At 38.0% G+C, this 18,881-nt stretch overlaps 1 protein-coding gene across 1 annotated transcript in view; it reads left to right on the top strand.

Annotated features, from left to right (window-relative positions):
• Nucleotides 1-850: 850 nt before the first annotated feature.
• Nucleotides 851-18,881, top strand: part of RTF2 (replication termination factor 2) — a 70,390-nt gene continuing 52,359 nt past the window's right edge. Inside the window, exons 1-5 of the mRNA XM_069072457.1 lie at nucleotides 851-1,011; nucleotides 10,589-10,683; nucleotides 11,097-11,190; nucleotides 12,255-12,394; nucleotides 14,947-15,025. Of these exons, the coding sequence (XP_068928558.1) occupies nucleotides 943-1,011; nucleotides 10,589-10,683; nucleotides 11,097-11,190; nucleotides 12,255-12,394; nucleotides 14,947-15,025 (477 nt within the window). The 5' untranslated portion in view covers nucleotides 851-942. The remainder of the gene's footprint in view (nucleotides 1,012-10,588; nucleotides 10,684-11,096; nucleotides 11,191-12,254; nucleotides 12,395-14,946; nucleotides 15,026-18,881) is intronic.

The raw sequence follows: 18,881 nt of genomic DNA on the forward strand, positions 1-18,881 counted from the left end.
TTCAGAAGAGAAAAACTCCAAGAAGTTAGGTGACTCATCTAAGATCAAAGACAATGAGAGGCAGAGCCATAAATAAAACTCCCATCTCTTCACTTTCTGTCTACAGTTCATATGCTCCCTATTTTCTATTTCCTGTGTAAAGTCCACGATCAGCCATTATTAGAGCTGTAGACCCTCGTCATCGTCTAGCTCTAGTCCAAAGGCTCTTAACCTGAAGTTCCCAGGCTCCCCATCCCTAAGAATCCACGAACTTGGATGAGAAAAAAAAATCTTTCTTTTCACTAGCCTCTCAAGGAAATTTAGCGTTTCCTTCCATTATTTATTCTGAGAAGAGGTCCATAGGCTTCGCCAGACTGCCAAAGGGGTCCATGAAACAAGAAAGGTTAAGGAGCCGGGGGTTATCCAATCCTCTCATTTTATAGATGGGAAAACTAAGGCTGAGGAGAGAGGGGCGCCGTTTGAGCCTTAAGTTACTCAGGCTGTCTCAGTAGTGGAGGGAGATACCGAGGTTCCTTATCCTCCACCCCCCCCCCATGAAGAGATTAGCCTCCAGGCTGGGGCTCAAGAGCCTCCGGCAGATTGGAAAGAAGGAATGCACAGGAAGAAAGGGAAACCGAGACCCTGACAGGCGTGGGCGGAGCAGAGTTGGGTGGTGGAAAGAGGATCTAAGGCAGAGCGAGGGAAGAGCCTTCTTCCTCCTCTTTACCGCAGATACCTCAGCTCCTCCTCCCCAAGCTGCTCAGCGGCAGAAGGCTTTGCTCCCTGGCAACGGTCCCCGTAGGATCCACATACTCTCACCATCGAGTTCCGCCCTCGCCGCCAATCAGTGTCATCATAGCAACGGTGGTCTCTTGCGTCATCTCGGTGCGCCGGAAGTTCCTCTTGTTGGTACTGGCGACAATAGGTAGGGCAGACTGCGGAAAAGAATAGAACTAAGGCGAGATGGGCTGCGATGGTGGAACGATTCCGAAAAGGCACGAGCTGGTGAAGGGGCCGAAGAAGGTGGAAAAGGTCAGAACCGGGCCCCAGAGTCAGGGAGGAGAATCACGCGAATTGCGGCCTCCCGGGGAATCCTATGGGAGGGGAGGCACTGAAATGGGTTTGGGAACGGAGCTGAATAGTAACAGTCCCCTCCCCCCACCCCCTTTTTAGCGTGATTTTCTTACGTCTGTCCCTCCTGACTCCTTCGGGATCTCGCCCTTTGGGATCAGTCCCTCCTTTTGGACTGACTCCTTTCTTGGCCTACAGACACGCCCTGGTCTCCTCAAACCTGAAAAAATAAACAGCACGCACTTGGGTTCGCTGTCTCTTCCAGTTGGCATCGTGAATCTCTTCCTCCGTCCATAGCCAAATTCCTGGGAAGAGTTGTCTGTAATCGTCGCCTCAACTTCCTCACTTCTCCCTATTTTTCAATCTTTTTATAATATGGCATCTAACCCCACCATCACTAAATATATTGGAACTTCTTTCCCAAAAGTCACCGATGATTTCTTAATAACTAAATTGAAAAGCTTTTTATCAGTACCCATCTTTGATATCTCTGTCGTTTTTGACACCGTTGACGAGTCTCTTCTTGAATACTTTCTCCTACCTTTTTTTTTTGGAGGGGGGAAGGCAGCGCAGTTGGGATTAAGTGATTTGCCCAAGGTCACCCAGCTCGTAAGTGTTAAGTGTCTGAGGCTGGATTTGAACTCAGGTCCCCGGAGTCCAGGGTCGGTGTCTACTCACTGCACCACCTAGTTGCCCTGCACTTTTTCTTTTAAAACCTTACCTCTACTGTTTCTCCTCTTGTCTTTTCTTCCCAGTCTGTTTCTCGGGATCATCATTTGCTGTCAATGGGATTGTCATGCATTGAAATCTTTCTAGAGAGCTTCAGCCTCTGGTCCTGGGCCTTGTAGTTTTTTATTAGTTTCTTAGTGATCTCATCTTCCCTTATGGATTCAGTTTTCTCTCTCTTTATGATTCCTACATTTGCATATCCAGCTTTAATTTCACGGCAGGACTCTAGCCCCGCAGAATAATAGCTAACGTTTCTATAGTGCTTACTATGTGCCAGGCACTGTGGTAAGAATTTTAAAATTATTATCTCATTTGCACCTTATAACAACCCTGAGAAATAGATACTGTTACTGTCCCTATTTTATAGATGAAGAAACTGAGGCAAGCAAGAGGTTAAGTGACTTACCCAGGATCAGATAACTAGTGTCTGAGGCTATATTTGAACTCAAGTCTTTCTGATTCCAGTCCCTGTGCTTTATTCGCTTTGCCATCAGCTGTCTCCCACATCCAGGCTCACACCCACACCTCTAGTTACCTGCTGGACATCTACATTTGGGAGTCCTGTAAACATCTCAAACATACAGTTTCCAAGGTGAAACTCATTTATTTCCCTCTAAACATTCCCCTCTCCAAACTTAACTATTTCTGATAAGAACACTGCCATCCTCTCAGTTATTAAATCTCATAACCTCCAGCTAATCCTTTGTTTTTCCTCTCCCTTAAATATCATATCTATTTTATTTGCCAGCGCTTGTTGCTTCTTTGTCTTTATCCTTTGCATCTGCCTTCTTCTACTCTGCTCCTAGCCTTAATTCAGAGCAACATCCCTTTCAGTGAAATGTTGTAATAAATTCCTAACTGGTCATCCCAACTTCATCTGTCTCCCTCTCCAATCCATTGTCCACATAGCTATCAAAATAATCTTCCTAAGGCACAGATATGACCAAATCCCTGTCCCATTGAAGATTATCAGTGGCTCACTATTGCCTTCAGAATTAAACACAAACGGAGCCTGGCATTCATGTACCTTCATAGTGTGACTGACCTACCTTTCTAGTCTTATTTTACAGTATTCCCCTTCAAGCACTTGTATCCAAACTGGGCACTACCTGTTCCCCAATGTGACCTTTCATTTACCCTTTCCTTATAGTTGTATAAGCCACCCCCCATGTTTTGGAACTCTCCTTCATCTCTGCCTTTGAGGGCCTTGCCTTTCCTTCTGGGCTCAACTCAGACACCACCTCTTCTGTGAAGCCTTCCTTGCCTCTCCCACTAATTGCTAGTGTTCTCTGTAGTCAAATTACCTTGTGTTATCTGTGTACGTGCTGTAAGAGTGAAAGCTAAAAAGCAGGGATTGAAGTGGTTTTTTGTTTTGTTTTATTTTTTTATACCCAGCTCAGTCCCTTGCACATACTAAGGGTCTAGTAAAGGTTTGTTGAATGTCCCTGTGATGTAGACAGTGATAGTATTATGAGGTAGGGTTGATTCTAATAGATGAAATGTAATAGGAATAAATATAGTGTGTCCTACACTTAGTTTCAAAAACTTGACTTTACCAGTACAAGATTGGAGAGGAAAGTGACTAGATTAGATAGTAGTTGATCTAAAGATCCTGAGAGTTTTTAATGGACTGAAAGTTCAATTTGAGCTAACAGTGTGACAGAATAATCAAAAAGTTAATGCCATCTTAGGCTGCAATAGGAGTGTTAGGTGTTCAAAACAAGGGATATGGTAGTCCTGCTGTGTAGAGTATTGGCAACTAGGTGATACAATTGATAGAATGCTGGGCCTGGAAGACGAGTTCAAACCTGGCCTCAGTCACTAGCTGTGTAATCCTGGACAAGTCACTTAACCTGTTTGCCTCAGTTTCCTTATCTGTAAAATGAAGATAGTAGTAACACCTACCTCGAAGGATTGTTGTGAGGATCAAATGAGATAATTATTGTAAAGCACTTAGCACAGTGTCTGTCACAGAGTAAGGGCAATACAAATGTTAGCTATCATTATTATTATTACAGTGGATGAACACTTGTTGGAAATGTTTAACGATGATTGTATGATTTTTCTTTAATGATATAGCCTTCCCACTTTCTCCTTCAAAGAATTTATTTTGTACACTGGGGGTTGAATGGTTAGAGAATTGGGAGGAGGAGAATACATCATAACAAAGATTAAGTTTTGTCAGGGATGGTCATATATAGACAGGAAATATCTAAACAAAATGATCCAGAAAATTTTGAGGAGAGAGAGAACGTTTTTTGATTGAGATTAAAATCTATGTAAAATTTTATTGACATGACAGGCAAAATTGCTTGTTTAATCTCAGAGTTTAGAGAAGCCTGAGACATCCGTCACTCCAAGCTTTTTTTTTTAATGGAGAATACTGCACAAGCACTAACTCCAATATTGTCATCCTGTTATCCCTATTTAAATAGTTGCTTTTGCCTGAAATGCTCAAAGCAGTCAGCTGACATTAACTCAGCAATCTATCCAAACTGCTGTGAGGTAGGTAGAAGGCAAGTATTATTATTGCCTGTATTTCACAGAGAAACAGATAATGGAAAATGACTTTAAAATCCTGCATGAAGTCAAAAGGCAACATTGCATAAGGAGGAGAAAAACAAACTAGATTTAGAGTCAAGGAACTGGTTTGAATTCCTCCCTTGAGGTGTGCCGATATGGAAAACTACTCATCCATTGTCACACTTGTACAAGTCAGTGGTATACACTAGACTGCCATCTAGGTCTCTTGACTTCTACTCATACCTGCATTGGACTTCTCTCTGTAAACTTGAAAGAAGAATTTTGAGCATCTATACTTTTCCTTCCTTTGCCTGCCTTTAACCAGATATCCACTGGTCTCTGCTGAACTCTGATATTAGGAAGTTTGAAACAATACCTTCACAGCTTTTGAGTTTTTGAATTTTAAAAGACATAGCAGCATGGAAAAATATTTAATAAACAGATATATCACCTATGATAAAGTTTCAGGCACCAGAAGAGAATTGTGGGGAGGGCTTTTTTGATAGCTCTTCTGCCAGTTTTTCTGATAGATTCATTTTTGAGGTTTAGTAATTTATTCTTCTTCTTGGATTGTTTGTCTAATGAATGACAAGTGTAAAAGTTAAAAAGTAGAATGAAAGCTGCTCTCAAAAGAGTAAGGAGGGAGATTGATGTTAGGGGCACGGAGCCTTATATAGCTACTTTCTGCATTTTTAGAAATATCAGGTTAGCTATATGAGTTCAATATTATTCAGAATTTTGTATTTGTGTATTTATATATTTCATAGTACTTTGGTTTACAAGTCAGTGTTACCTTTAATCCAAATTTAATGGCATGATATGCCCCCTGGTGGACAGATTATATGATACATTTATTTTAATTAAATTGATAGTATTATTTTGTGTTTTTAATAGACATTTAGAAGACTTATACTGAAAGCAAATGGTAATATTTATTCTCTGATGATCTTTAAAATCTCCTATTTTTACTTCTTTTATGTTTTGATACACCTTATTGTTTACTCCATTTTCTGAACTATTTACAGGATCATTGATTTAGCATTAGAAGGGATCTCTGTGCCATCTAGACCAGTTCTCTCATTCTAAGAAGCTAAGGTGAAGAGGAAGTAAAATTCTAGATTGTCCCCTGTACAAAGGAATAGCTTGATATAAAGATTTTTTCTTCCATTACCATTTTAAGAAACCGTTGTATTTATTTAACCACTCCTATAGTCTTGGTGAGAGGGAATGAAGGTTTGAACCAGGGTGGTAACTTTGTGATGGGGAGAATAGGATGATATGAGGGATGTTGTGGAGGCAGAATCAAACAGGATTTGGCAAGTGATTGGATGTGTCAGGTGAACATGAGTTGAGAAAAACCTCGGAAACTAGGTGGCATATTGGATAGAGCACAGGACTTAGAGTCAGGAAGACTCAGGAAAACTGCCGTAGACATTTATTAGCAGTGTGATCCTGGGCAAGTCATTTAGCCACTTTGTTGTGAGGATCAAATGAGATAGGATATGTAAAGTGCTTTGCAAACTTTAAAGTGCAATATGAATTCTGACTTTTATTTTTTTATTTTTTATTTTTTAAAGCAATCGGGGTTAAGTAACTTGCTCAAGGTTACATGGCCAGTTATTTCTGGGTGTGGTGCTGAGTGTCTGAGCCCGGGATTTGATCCAGGTCTTCTCAACACTGGAACCGGTGCTCTTACTCGCTGTGCTACCTGGCCGCCCCTGAATTCTGACTTTTATGATGCTAAGGTTGCAAATCTGGGTGACTAAAAAAATAGATCTCTCTCCTGAACTCCAGTGCTGCATTATAAACTGCCTTTCAGCAATTTTGAACTAAAGGTCCCACAGGCGTTTCAAACTCAGAGAACTTATTATCTTCCTCCCCAGTACCTCAAACCTCCTTCTCTCCTAAACTTGAGCAGTTTGGGGAAGCTTAGGAGAGGAGGAGGTTTGAGGTATTGGGGAGGAGACAATAAATTCTCTTTGAGTTTGAAACGCCCGTGAGACCTGTAGTTCAAAATTGCTGAAAGGCAGTTTATAATGCAGGACTGGAGTCCTGGAGATAGATGAAGGCTGCATGTATCTGCATAAAGATAATTGAACCCATGGGGACTCAGTGAGATCACCAAACAAGCGTGTAGAGAAGAGACTTAGGGGATATCTGCAGTTAGCAAGCATGATATAGATGATGATCCAGGCTAAGAAGGATCAGCCAAAAGAATGGAGCAGTATAGGAAAATCTAGAAAGGAAAGAGAATCTGGGTAGTCGTGTCAAATGCTACAGAGATATCAGAAGGGATGAGGATTGAGAAAAGCCATTAGAATTGGTAGTTAAAAGTTCATTGGTAACTTAGAACAAGGCAGTTTGAGTTGAATGGCAAAGTCAAAAGCCAAATTGCAGAGGGTTTACAAGAGGGGGAAAGGAGAGGAAATGGGGGCATTGAGTATACATGGATGGCTTTTTCAAGAAGTTTAGCTGGGGGGTTGGGGGCCGGTAGGTGGTACAGTGAATAGAGCACTGGCCCTGGAGTCAGGAGGACCTGAGTTCAAATGTGGCCTCAGACACTTAACAGTTACTAGCAGTGTGACCTTGGGCAAGTCACTTAACCACAATTGCCTTGCCTTCCCCCCTCCAAAAAAAAGTTGTTTAGCTGAGATGCAGAGAGAGGAAAGACATAAGATGATAACTAGTGGGAATAGTAGGGTCAAATGAGGGTTTTAAAGGTGGCAGGGAATAAAAGGGGATAGGAAGAAATGTAAGATTAGAGGGAAGCAAGAATTATAGTGGTGACAGTCTTCCGGAGATCATGAATACATGAAGGAGTCGGTGGCCTTGGCAAGGCCACCTCTAAGATCCCTTTAAGCTCAAACATCCTATGTTTCTAAAAGTATTTAATCAAGTCTTTATACCTATCCATCAATCAACAAGTATTTATTAAATGCCTTCTGTGTGCCAAGCATTTTGCTGTGTGCTGAGTATAGAAATACAGAAAATGAAACAATCCTTACTCTCATAGAACTTACATTTTAGTGGGGGAAACAAGTGTGTGTATGTGTGTGTGAGTAGATATGTATGTATATACATATCTATACACACACATACATACATACAGAATAAATATTTATTTGCTACTAGGGAAGCAAATCCTGTGGAGAAGGGTCAGCCATCCCTACTGGCTGCCAACTAAATGCCACAGAGGGGAGACAAACCAGCCAAGCTGAAGTGGCAAGGCACCCTCAGGGAGAAACGGGAGTCAGCATATGCTGTCAAACCATCTCTACCACCAGTACACTGAATCCATTCCCCACCCCACTTGCTGGCTCCTAAAGGAGATAGCCCAGGACCCTAAACTTAAGAGCTTTGGGAATAGCAATGCTTTCAGCCCACTGCTTGAAGCAAGGAAGCAACCTGTGTTGAGGCCTAGCAACTGCTCTTCTCAGTGCTATAGCCACATCTATTGAAGACCCAGAAAACAAAGTTCTCATCACCAGGCTTTGGCACTGTCAAATGATTCAACATCAGAAACTGGTCTTATTTTTATCAGTGGAAATGACATTAAGGAAGAGACATTACTATTTGCTTCCTAAAGCCAGTGGGACCTTTGCAGTTGAAACCTTCCATGTGTGTTGTTTCCCACAGTAAAATGTGAGCACCTAGACAACAGGGACTTTTTTATTTGCGTCCCTAACACTTAGCACAGTGCTTTGTGCCTTATAAGCACTTAATAAACATTTTATTCTTTATTCATTCATTCATTCATTCAAATATGAAGAGTGAAAACAAATAAATATAAAGTAATTCATTATGGAGATAGTCTGAGAAAAAGGGTATGCCAGGTAATAGTTAGAGGATCAAAAAAGGCTTCATAAAAGAACTCTGTTTAGTGCTTAAGCTGTATCTTGAAGGAAAAGAGGGATATATATGAGTCAGAGGTGAAGTGGGAGTTCATTCTAGGCATGGGAGACAGCTAGTACAAAGGCAGAGATAGGTGATGGAGTGTCCTGTGTGAAGACTTGAGAGAAGACCAATTTCACTGCAATTCAGTGAAACCAGAAATGTAGTTGGGGGTCAAGTTGTGAGTAGCTCTAAAAGCTAACTGTAGGAATTTATATTTGATTCTTGAGGCAATAGAGAGTCAATGGAGTTAATTGAGTAGGGGAGTTAGATGGTCAGATCTCTAAGGAAAATTTCTTTGGCAGTAGTATGTAGAATGGACTGGAATGGGGAGAGACTTGAAGCAAAGACACCTTTTAGAAGGCTGTTAAAATGATCTAGGTGACAAATGATGAGGGCCTGAATGAAACTTGTAGCTGTGAGAAGAGAGGAAGTCAGAAGCAACAGATGTTGTGAAGGAAGAAATGCCAAGATTTGGCCACTGATTGGATATGTGGGGTGGGATAGTGGGGTCACATATTGAGGATAATGTCAAGTTTGGGACCTGGGAGACTAGAAGGATGATGGAACCTTTCATAGAAATAGGGAAGTTTGGAAGGTTATAGGGTTTGGCGAAAATATGATAAGTTAATTTTTGGACATGTTGAGTCCAAAATGTTTGAGGTGTCTCCAAGATATTTCGTTTAAAATGTCTAGGGGCGGCTAGGTGGCACAGTAAATAGAGCACAGGCCGTGGAGTCAGGAGGACCTGAGTTCAAATCCATCCTCAGATGCTTAACACACAAACTAGCCGTGTGATCTTAGGCAAGTCACTTAATTCCAATTGCCCCTCAAAAAAAAAAAGGCAAAAATAAAATGTCTAGTAAGCAACTAGTGATGCAGGGCTGAAGCTCAGAGAGATATTGGTGTTGGATGTATAGAACTGAGAGTGTTCATAGGGATGCTTGTTAAACCCATGTGACCCAATGAGATTACCAAAAGAGAAATTGTAGAGAGAAAAGAGGGCCTAGGTTAGTGCTTTGGAGAACACCCACACTTAAGGGGTTTGATGTGGATGATGAACCACCCAAGGAGATGAAGAAAAAGCAGTCAGGCAGATACAAAAAGCAACAGGAAAGTAATTCCATGAAAACCAAGATTTGAGAGAGGACCTAAGGAAAAGAGTGGTTAGTATCAAATGGAGAAGATAGATAAAGAGGATGAGGACTGAGAAAAGACCATAAGATTTGAAAATAAATCATTTGTGACTTTGGAAAGAGCAGTTTCAGTTGAGTGATAAAGTGAGAAGCCTGATATCAAAGGATTGAGGAAGTAAGTGAGAGGAGAGGTAGTGGAAGCAGTGAGTATGGACTAATTTTTCTATTAGTTTGGCTAAGGAAGACAAGAGACATATGTGATGATAGCTTAAGGAGGTGGTTAGGTTCAGTGAAAGTTATTTGAGGATGCAGTAGACTTGGCCATGTTTGAAAGGCAGTAGGGAAGGAACCATTATATTGGGAGAAGTTGAAGACTGAAGTGAATAAAAGACATTCTACTGAAGAAGAAGGGAGGGGATAAGATCAAGTGTGTCTGTAGAGAGGTTGGCCTTGGCAAGAATAAGGTCTACCTGTCATGTCTGGGTATAAGTGGAGGATAATATCAAGGGATTTTGAAATGAAGGGAATGGAGGAAGAGGGGACTAATGTTGAATGACCTCAATTTTCTTGGTAAAGTAAGAGGCAAGTTCTTCTGCTAAAAAGAGTAGGGAGGGGAAGTGTGTATGTGTGATTTGAGGAGAGAAGAAAAGGTTTAGAAAAGCATCTGTGGGTAATGAGATAAGGCATTTAATTAGGGAGAAATAAAAGGACTGCCTTGCTGCAGTGGACCCAGTTGAAGTTGGCTAACATGAATGTATAATTTTTTATTTATTTTTATTCAGCAGATTTATTCAGCAATTCCTTCTTCTTTCAGTTCCATTTAGTTACCTTTGAGAAAGAACAGCAATCTAGTGGTGAGTTTTGGAAAGAGATGAACCAGGGCAAGACAAGGGAAGTCAGAAGCAGAAGAGAGTATGGAGTTCAAGTGGCTAACAATAGGGTTGAAATTGGAAGGGAAAGAAGCATCAATAGCCTGGGAAAATGAAGGGATTGGAGATATCAGTGAAGATGATTTTGGTTTAGGAGGGGTAAAACATAAGAGATAGAGTTATGAAAGTTATGATCAGATAGAGAAATGGCTAATTAAGGAAGTGAAATACTTGTGCATAGTGATGAGATCCCATGTGTGACCATCCTAGTGTGCTTGAAGTGGAATGAAGGAATAAATAATGGGGAAAAATCTGAACCACACATCAAACAGAAAATGGAAGTAATTTAAAAGCAAATGTGTCTTTTTTTTTTCTTTTTTCACTTCTTAGGTTGACAAAAATGCTGAATTAGTGGCCCAATGGAACTATTGTACTTTAAGCCAAGAAATACTAAGAAGACCAATAGTAGCTTGTGAACTTGGCAGGTATGCTTGTGTTATTTGAATGATTACTCTCTTTTAAAAATTAATTTAAAGTAAATTTCTATTTGTAAGTAAGGCTATTATCCTCAGCAAATATCTTCATTCTGGATTCCTTTTTCCTCTGAACATATCTATTCTTCAAGCCCAATCCTTCCTTAAGACTTCTTTTAAAATCAGTTGCCTTCCTTTTACACACTGCACATATCTAAGTCAATTCTAATGATAATAATACATTCTTGTTTATATTTCTCTGAAATACACTTAAAAGAAACATTATGTAATTACATTCCATTGTCAAATGTAAACAGTTTATACCATCCTTATCACTGCTTCAAGCATTTAATGAATTCTGCCTTCATTAGCACAGATATTTTATTGTCTACATATAACATTTTCACTACTTCTTTTTATTACAGACTTTATAACAAAGATGCCGTCATTGAGTTTTTATTGGACAAATCTAATGAAAAAGCCCTTGGGCAGGCAGCATCTCACATTAAGAGCATTAAGGTAATACTAATAATTCTGAAATTATTCAAGAGTCACAAATGTTTGCTTTGTTAGTGGTATACTTAAAGAAGGGAATCATAAGTGTAAGTTCCAATAATAGCTTTACTAACTTGCTTTGTAACTCTAAGCAAGCCACTTAATGTCCTTGAGCTTCATGTAACTCATCTTTAAAATGGACATAATATTTGTCTTCTCTACAGACTGTTTGTGAGGGATTAAATTGGATAATTTAATATATTAAATATAAATATATAAATAAATATATATATATATGACCTAATAATTAGGTCACACAACTAGTAACTTGGTTGTAGTTGGGCTCTGGGTGGTCTCCTGACTCTCAGGCTAGTCCTTTTTCCATTATGTCATGCTCTGTGTTTTAATTTGTCTTGTGGAAATTATTATTAACAATATTTCTTTTGTAAAGAGAAAAAAAACTTAACTGTATCATTGAGATCAGTGCAGTTTTTGTCTCAAGATTTAATTTTTAATTATGAAAGTTATTTCTTTCTCTCAAAATACAGTAAAATAGTGCTTTGCATCTAGTAGGTGTTCGATATGTGTTGGTTGATTAGGTTGAAAATTGAAATTTAAAATGACCAAATATTTATTAGCTCATCTGTGGATAAGTAAAACACTAATTCCTTTCATAATTTTAGAGTAATGTTCTCTCCAGGTTTGAAATTACTTAGATCATATGATTCATTTATTCATTTGAATAACATTTAACATGCAATTACTATGTTCCAAATCTGTTATTTACTGGTGATACAGAATTTTTTTTTAAAAAAAGCAAAATAATCCCTGTCCTCAAGGAGGGTTTCCTTAAGGGAACAACACACAAATGTAAGTAAATACAGAATACTTTTTTGATGGGGAAAAAACATTAGCAACTGGGAGATCAGGATAGTCTTCATGTAGGAGATGGCATAAAAAAAACCTAATGATAAATGAAAAGTTTGACCAGGGAGGGAGTAAAATAATAATTTCTGTCTTGGTTTTATGCATTATTAAGGGGAAATGGGCAGTTACTGGTTTTTTAAAATGTTGATGATTTTTCCTAGAATGTGACACAGCTGAAACTCTCTAATAATCCAGCCTGGAGTGATGATAACGAAAATACAAAAGGTGATAAATATGATGACCTCCAGCGTGCCCGATTTATTTGCCCTGTTGTAGGTCTGGAGATGAATGGTCGGCACAGGTCAGTAATTCATAAATAGTTGGTATGAAGTCCTGCCTTGAACTTTTGTCTTCTAAAGGTGCTATTGAGTCACAAGTTGGTATTCACATTAATCCCTTTGTAATGTAACTTCTAAGTCCAGTGGAATTTTAAAGAAATCTTTTTGTATTTTAAAATGTTATTTACTATGCACTAGTTCCCACATGTGACCCATTTAAAACTCAGTTTGCTTGCCTGATATATTTGAGCCTGGGAAAGGAAGTAAGGGGCAAATGTTTCCCATAAAGTGAGTTTCTTTTCCTTGTAACTACAGCTACAAATTACCACAGTGGAAAAATGTTATGGAGTATGTGGTTGATTCATTGGCTTTCTGCCCAGCAGATAGTGATAAAAAAATAGCCTTGAATTTCTTCTCACTTCAGTACTTCAAAGATAGTCTTTTCTTTAATTACGTGGATACTCTTTCCACTGATACAGATCACATCCCCTCTAATGAGTTAGTCAGATACCTTTTTGAATTGCTGTGGACAAATACCTTCATAACCTTTCAACCAGACTCTTGATAAGACACTTTGAACTTCCCTAGGCTGATCCTTGGACAACAGGCCAAATGTTTTCAGCTTAGTAAGATATACCAGAGTAGGCATTCTACTGATAGAATTTTTGGTAACTCAGAGTCAGTTCCCAGCCACAGTGAGGCACTGAAGTTGTACTTTAATGGAGAGCCTTGAGTTCATTGGAACCTTGGTAGCATAAATCTTTTAATCTAGATTTGTACTGTTGAATTCATGTTACAGTAGACAGAAGGTGGGTGTGAGTACACTGCAACACATTATAAGGAAGACATTATGAAGGAGAACTGAAATAAAAGATATTATCAGAAATGTATGAGCAAAAAAAAAAAAGATGAACTAATTGATCGTGTTGAAAGCAAAGTATAACTTATGAACAGACCTTGTGCTCTGCAAGTGTTTTCACAGTGTTAAGAAATAACAAGGAAGACCTCTTGCACTAAGTAGACTCCCTGTGGTGAATTTATGAGAGGATCTGGCAATATTCACATTGGATGGGTAGCCATCTCTCTTGTTGGAGGGAATGCCCACCTCGATGAAATGATAGGCCTGTTTTAGTAATATGCAAGCCTTTATTTGATAAAAGAAGAGTTTGTTTTTGTCTTTTCTCCTTACAATGAAGGTGACAATTTTTTTTGTATGGATACTTGATATATTTTAGGCAGTGAATACTATTATCAGTCAAATGTTCCTTCACAATAAATAATAAATAGTTTGTGAAAAATTAATTTGAGAATTTTCAAGCAACAACCCATTTTGACATTTTTAAAAAATCATACTTCATTTCAGATTTACAATTTAGACACAGAATTTCACATTACAAATACATTTGTTGAAAAAGGAGCGCAATACCTTTCACAACTATGAATACATGAAGAATTCATGACTGTACAAGAAATAGAAAGATTCAGCTCACAAAAGTTAAAATGAGCTAATTTCAGTTATATAAAATTTAAAAGGTTTTGTGTAAACAAGAAAGCAATCAAAATTAGAAGGAAAATAGTTAACTAGGGGAAAAAAATCTTCACAGCAAGTTTCTCTGCTAAAAGTCTCATGTCCAAGATACATACTTCATTCTAAATTTAAGTTTATTTTGTTCATGATAAATATCTGTGTTAGAGAGGCTCTGGCTTCTTACCTTGAGTCTAAGTCACTACTTCATTCTTTGCTTCTGTGATGCAGTAAATGCCCACTTAGCCTCTCATTCTTCAGGTGCAATCAGAGTCTAATATCCGAAAAGTTTAAGGACAAATAGTTGAAGTGTTGTTAACATTGGTTAACTCCTTAATTAGCATTTCATTGAGTAGTAAAAATAAAGGCTCTGCATCTTTCCCCTTCATTATAGAGGTGGGTGACTATGAATGTTTGTAATGCCCTGTTTAAAGTACAGATTCTTTTATTGAAATGAGGATTATTGTGGAAAATCTAGGATGAATGGTTTCTATATGGAAAGTGCTTGTGGATATATTGTGCCTTGTTGGGTATATGCTTTTCCCCAGACAACCACAAGGGGTCATGTGGAAAATAGGCATTTAACTTATTTTTGTAAGATATTAACTTCTTCATGGATACAGTATCTTTTCTACCAAGATTATTTAAAAGCATTTAACCCCCAGAATTTTAAAAACAATTAATTCCCAAGTTTAGAAGCTAAGATTCCACAGAATAAAAGTAGAACAAACAGAAAAAGGAGAATGTTCTGTCTCTTTGACTTGCATTCTTTTAATAGAACTTGTTAACTTTCTACATATAGAACTCAGTCACTTTAAACTGATACTGTCAAACAATATATGTGGACATATTGCAGGAATGTAAATTATGTTCAGCAAATTTTAGGTAATAATATAATTATTAATTTGTAATATACATATAACTTGTGTTATAGTTGTGTAATAATATGCTGTTTGTTTACAATATAATGATATTGTGATTGTTTATAATAAGCATTAATACATTAATAATAATTAGTATCTAAAATAATCCTTGTATTTTATTTTCAAGGTTTTGCTTCTTGCGCTCCTGTGGTTGTGTATTTTCTGAACGAGCCTTGAAAGAAATCAAAGCTGAAGTTTGTCATACAGTAAGTAAATTCTTTGAACTCCATCATCTTTGCCATAGTGTCTGTTGAGAATAGCTTTTGATTTGACATGAAGCATGGTTCTATGATTTTATATAATGAGAAATCACAAATAGCTGTGTAGTGAGCCAGGAAAGTTCATAAGTATTGATAGTGGTAATATCAGTCAATAAACAGTAAGTACCAGTAATGTACCAGGTGCTCTGCCAAGCACTAGGGATACAAAAAGAAAAAAAAAATTCCCTTCCCTCAAAGAACTTACAGTGTAATGGGAGAGAAGACATACAAACAAATATATACAGAGCAAATTACATATGACATAAATAGGAAATAAGTAAAAAAGAAAGCACTAGAATTAAGAGTATTTAGGGAAGACCCTTAGAAGGTGGGATTTTAATTGGGAACTTAATGGAAGCCAAGGAAGTCAGTAGTTGGAGCAGAGGAGGGAAAACATCTTAGGCATGGGGAGCAGCCAGAGAAAATGCCTGGAGCTGAATGATGGAGTGTCTTATTTGTGGAACAGCCAGGAGGTCAGTGTTAGTGGATCAAAGAGTTTTTGTTGGGGAGTAAAGTGTAAGAAGACTGGAAAGGTAGGAGGGGGGCAAGGTTCTGAAGGTTTGAAAGCCAAACAGAGCATTTTTATTTGGAGGCAATAGGAAGCCACTGGAGTTTGTTGAGTTTGAAGGGGCAAGTTGTGTGATATGATCAGACTTGTGCTTTAAGAAAATCATTTTAGTGGCCGAATGGAGTAGGGAGGGACTTGATGCAAGCAGACCCACCAACAGGTTATTACAGTAATCAAAGAGGTGATGAGGGCCTCTGCTAGAGTGGTGTTCGTGTGGATGGAGAGAAGAGAGCATACTCAAGAGATGTTGCAGAGGTGAAATCAGCAGGCCTTGAAAACAACTTGAATATGGGAGGTTGGGGGTGGGGTGTGAAAGATAATGAGGAAACCTGGATGACTCCTAGGTTTTGAGCCTGAGGGATTAGGAGCATGGTGTTGGCCTCTACAGTAATAGGGAAAATAGAAGTGGAGAGGATTTAGATGGTCAAAGATGAGTTCTGTTTTGTACATATTAAGTTTAGGATGTCTATTGAACATCCAGTTTGAGATGCCTGAAAGGCAGTTGGAAATGCAAGATTGGAATTTAGCAGAGTATTGTTAAAATGATGTTGCCAGGAAAAATAGCCTTAATTTGTTTCCTATTCATTTATTCTACATACATTTATCACAGTTGCTTATTTGCAAGGAAAGCTGTATTAGGTGCTGGGAGAATACAGTTTTGATTAGACATGATAAGCCCTTGCTTTCATAGAGGTGACCATGATATAAAGACAGATTATGATAATATACAGTATTAGATGATAAGTGCATTAAACAATTGTAAAATGCTATGTGTGGTTCAAGCTCAGGGAAGGTTACTGATAGATAACCATGTTTTTAACTATATGGTTTAGTATGACAATTTAGTTTTTAATAGAATACTCATTATAAACAAATAAATGCAAAAGTATTTGTTAGGTAGCTACTATGTATCAAACACTTTGCCAGGCACTGGAGATACAAATAAAAAAATGAGAAATTGTGTATTGTATAGTCAAACAAAACAAATTTTCCCTATTGGCAGTGTCCAAAAATGTATATTTCATTCAGCATATTAGTCCATTACTTTTCAGTAAGGAAGTTCATTTTTCCTCATTAATCTGCTGGATTCATGCGTTGATCAGTTAAGTCTTTCAAAATTGTTTTTGCAATATTGCTGTTGTAATATAAATTATTCTCCAAGTTCTGCTCACTTCACTCTGCCTTAGTCCATGCATATTTTCCAGTTTCTCTGAAACCATACTTCTTCATACAGTAGTAGTCTATTATATCCGTATGCTACAATTTATTCAGCTATTCCCCAGTTGATGGGTACCTCTCAGTTTCCCCCCAGTTTTCAGTTCTTTGCTACCACAAAAAGAGCTGCCATAAATATTTTCATACATGAGTCCATTTCCTTTTTCTTTGATTTCTTTAGGGTATAGGCCTAGTAGTGGTATTGCTGAGTCAAAGGTCATATACGCACAGCTGAATGATTTGGCAGGTATAGTTCCCAAATTGCTTTTTAGAACGTCTAGATCAGCTCATAGCCCCACCATTAGTGCATTAGTGAATCTATTTTCTCACAGCCTTTCCAACTCTAGTTATTTTCCTTTTTTGTCAAATTTGCTAATTTGAAGGATGTGAAATGGCACCTTAGTGTTGCTTTGATTGGCATTTCTTCAATCATTGTTGATTTTGAGCAAATTTTTATTTGATTGTTCATAGCTTGAAATTCTTCTTTTGAAAACTTCTTGTTCATATCCTTTGACCATTTATCAGATGGGGAGTGACTATTATTCTTACAAATTTGTATCAGTTCCTTATATATCTTAGAAATGAAACTTTTATCAGAGCAACATACTGTAAAGATATTTTTCCCCGATTAACTATTTCCCTTTGAATCTTAGCAGCATTGGTTTAATTTACGCCAAAACTTTTAAATTTTATTTCCCTTCATCCTATTATATTTTTTCCTCTCTTTGCTCCCTGCCTCCCTTTTTACATAGAAGAAGAGGGGCATGGAATAGGAGTGTGTTCAGCCCCAGTGTTCAGTTTGATGCCAGCAGCTTCCAGTCCCTTGCCCCTGTTAACTTCCCTTCACTCTCTGTTCTTTTTTTTCCCTTTTAAACCTCTCTTCAGATCACTCCTCTGTATACTTAAGGTTTGTTTTGCCCTTACTAATTTCTCCCTAAATCTACCCTCCTTATTTTCCCCTTTCCCCTCTCCCTGTTTCTTCCTGTTTCCCTGTTGAGTTGAATATATTTATGTACCAAAACATGTACTTGTGTATGTTTGTGTGTGTGTCTGTTCTACCATCCCCTGAACAGTTAAATGAAAGTGGATTTAATACTCAACCCCCCTCCATTTTCCCCCCCAGCCTTTCCTCATTTATATAGACTTCAATTTGTGCTCCTTGATTATGTGAGAGAATAAATGCCCCCCATTCCTGTTTTTCTTCCCCCGTGTATACTTTTTCACCTCCCTTTCCTTTCTTCTTTTAAGATCATCAAAACATAATAAAAATTACCCCTAAGACCTCTATTTGATTCCCTCTATGACCCCTGATGATATTATGGGTTTTAAGGTATGTTTATATCATTCCCTTCTCCCCCTTACCTAATACTTCATCCCTAGAAAGTATTTTCTGAATGCTCACTTGTATTTACCTTTTTAATTTTCTTTTTACTCCTGTGCTTATATTTTAGTTTCTAGTCTTTTCATTAGGAATGTTTTTAAGTCTTCTGTTTCATTAAAATTTCATTTTTTACTCTGTAAGATTATACTCAGTCTTAGTATGTAAGTTATTCCTAGCTATAAACCTATGTCTTTTGTTTTTCTTGGAATATCATATCCCATGTTCTCTGCTCCTTTATAGTTGTATCTGCTAAATTATGTGTTGTACTGATGACTGTGGTTCCTCAGTAGTTAAACTATTTCTTTCTGATTACTTGTTGTATTTTTTTTTCCTTTGACCTGGAACCTGTGCATTTTGGTCTGTAAGGTTCCTGGCAGTTTCTTCTTTTTTTCAAGCTTTTGAATTGCCTTGGTTATTACTATTTGCCCATAAGTTTAATTTGTGATCCTGGGATGGAAAGATGACCTACTGTGGTTTTTCCTGTTTTCCAATGACTACTTGGTGTCTGGTGTTCTTAAGTTATTGGAGCACTTGTGAAGGGCTTTGGATTGTACTACTTTATTCAATCCACCTGTTCCTGACCTCCAAATCATACTGTTTCATCTTAGAACTTCCAACAGTGCCTAGAGCCTCCTTAA

Source organism: Petaurus breviceps, unplaced genomic scaffold (assembly GCF_028583685.1).
Source record: "Petaurus breviceps papuanus isolate PSGF00001 unplaced genomic scaffold, PetGlider_PUasm1.0 90847, whole genome shotgun sequence".
NCBI lineage: Eukaryota > Metazoa > Chordata > Mammalia > Diprotodontia > Petauridae > Petaurus > Petaurus breviceps.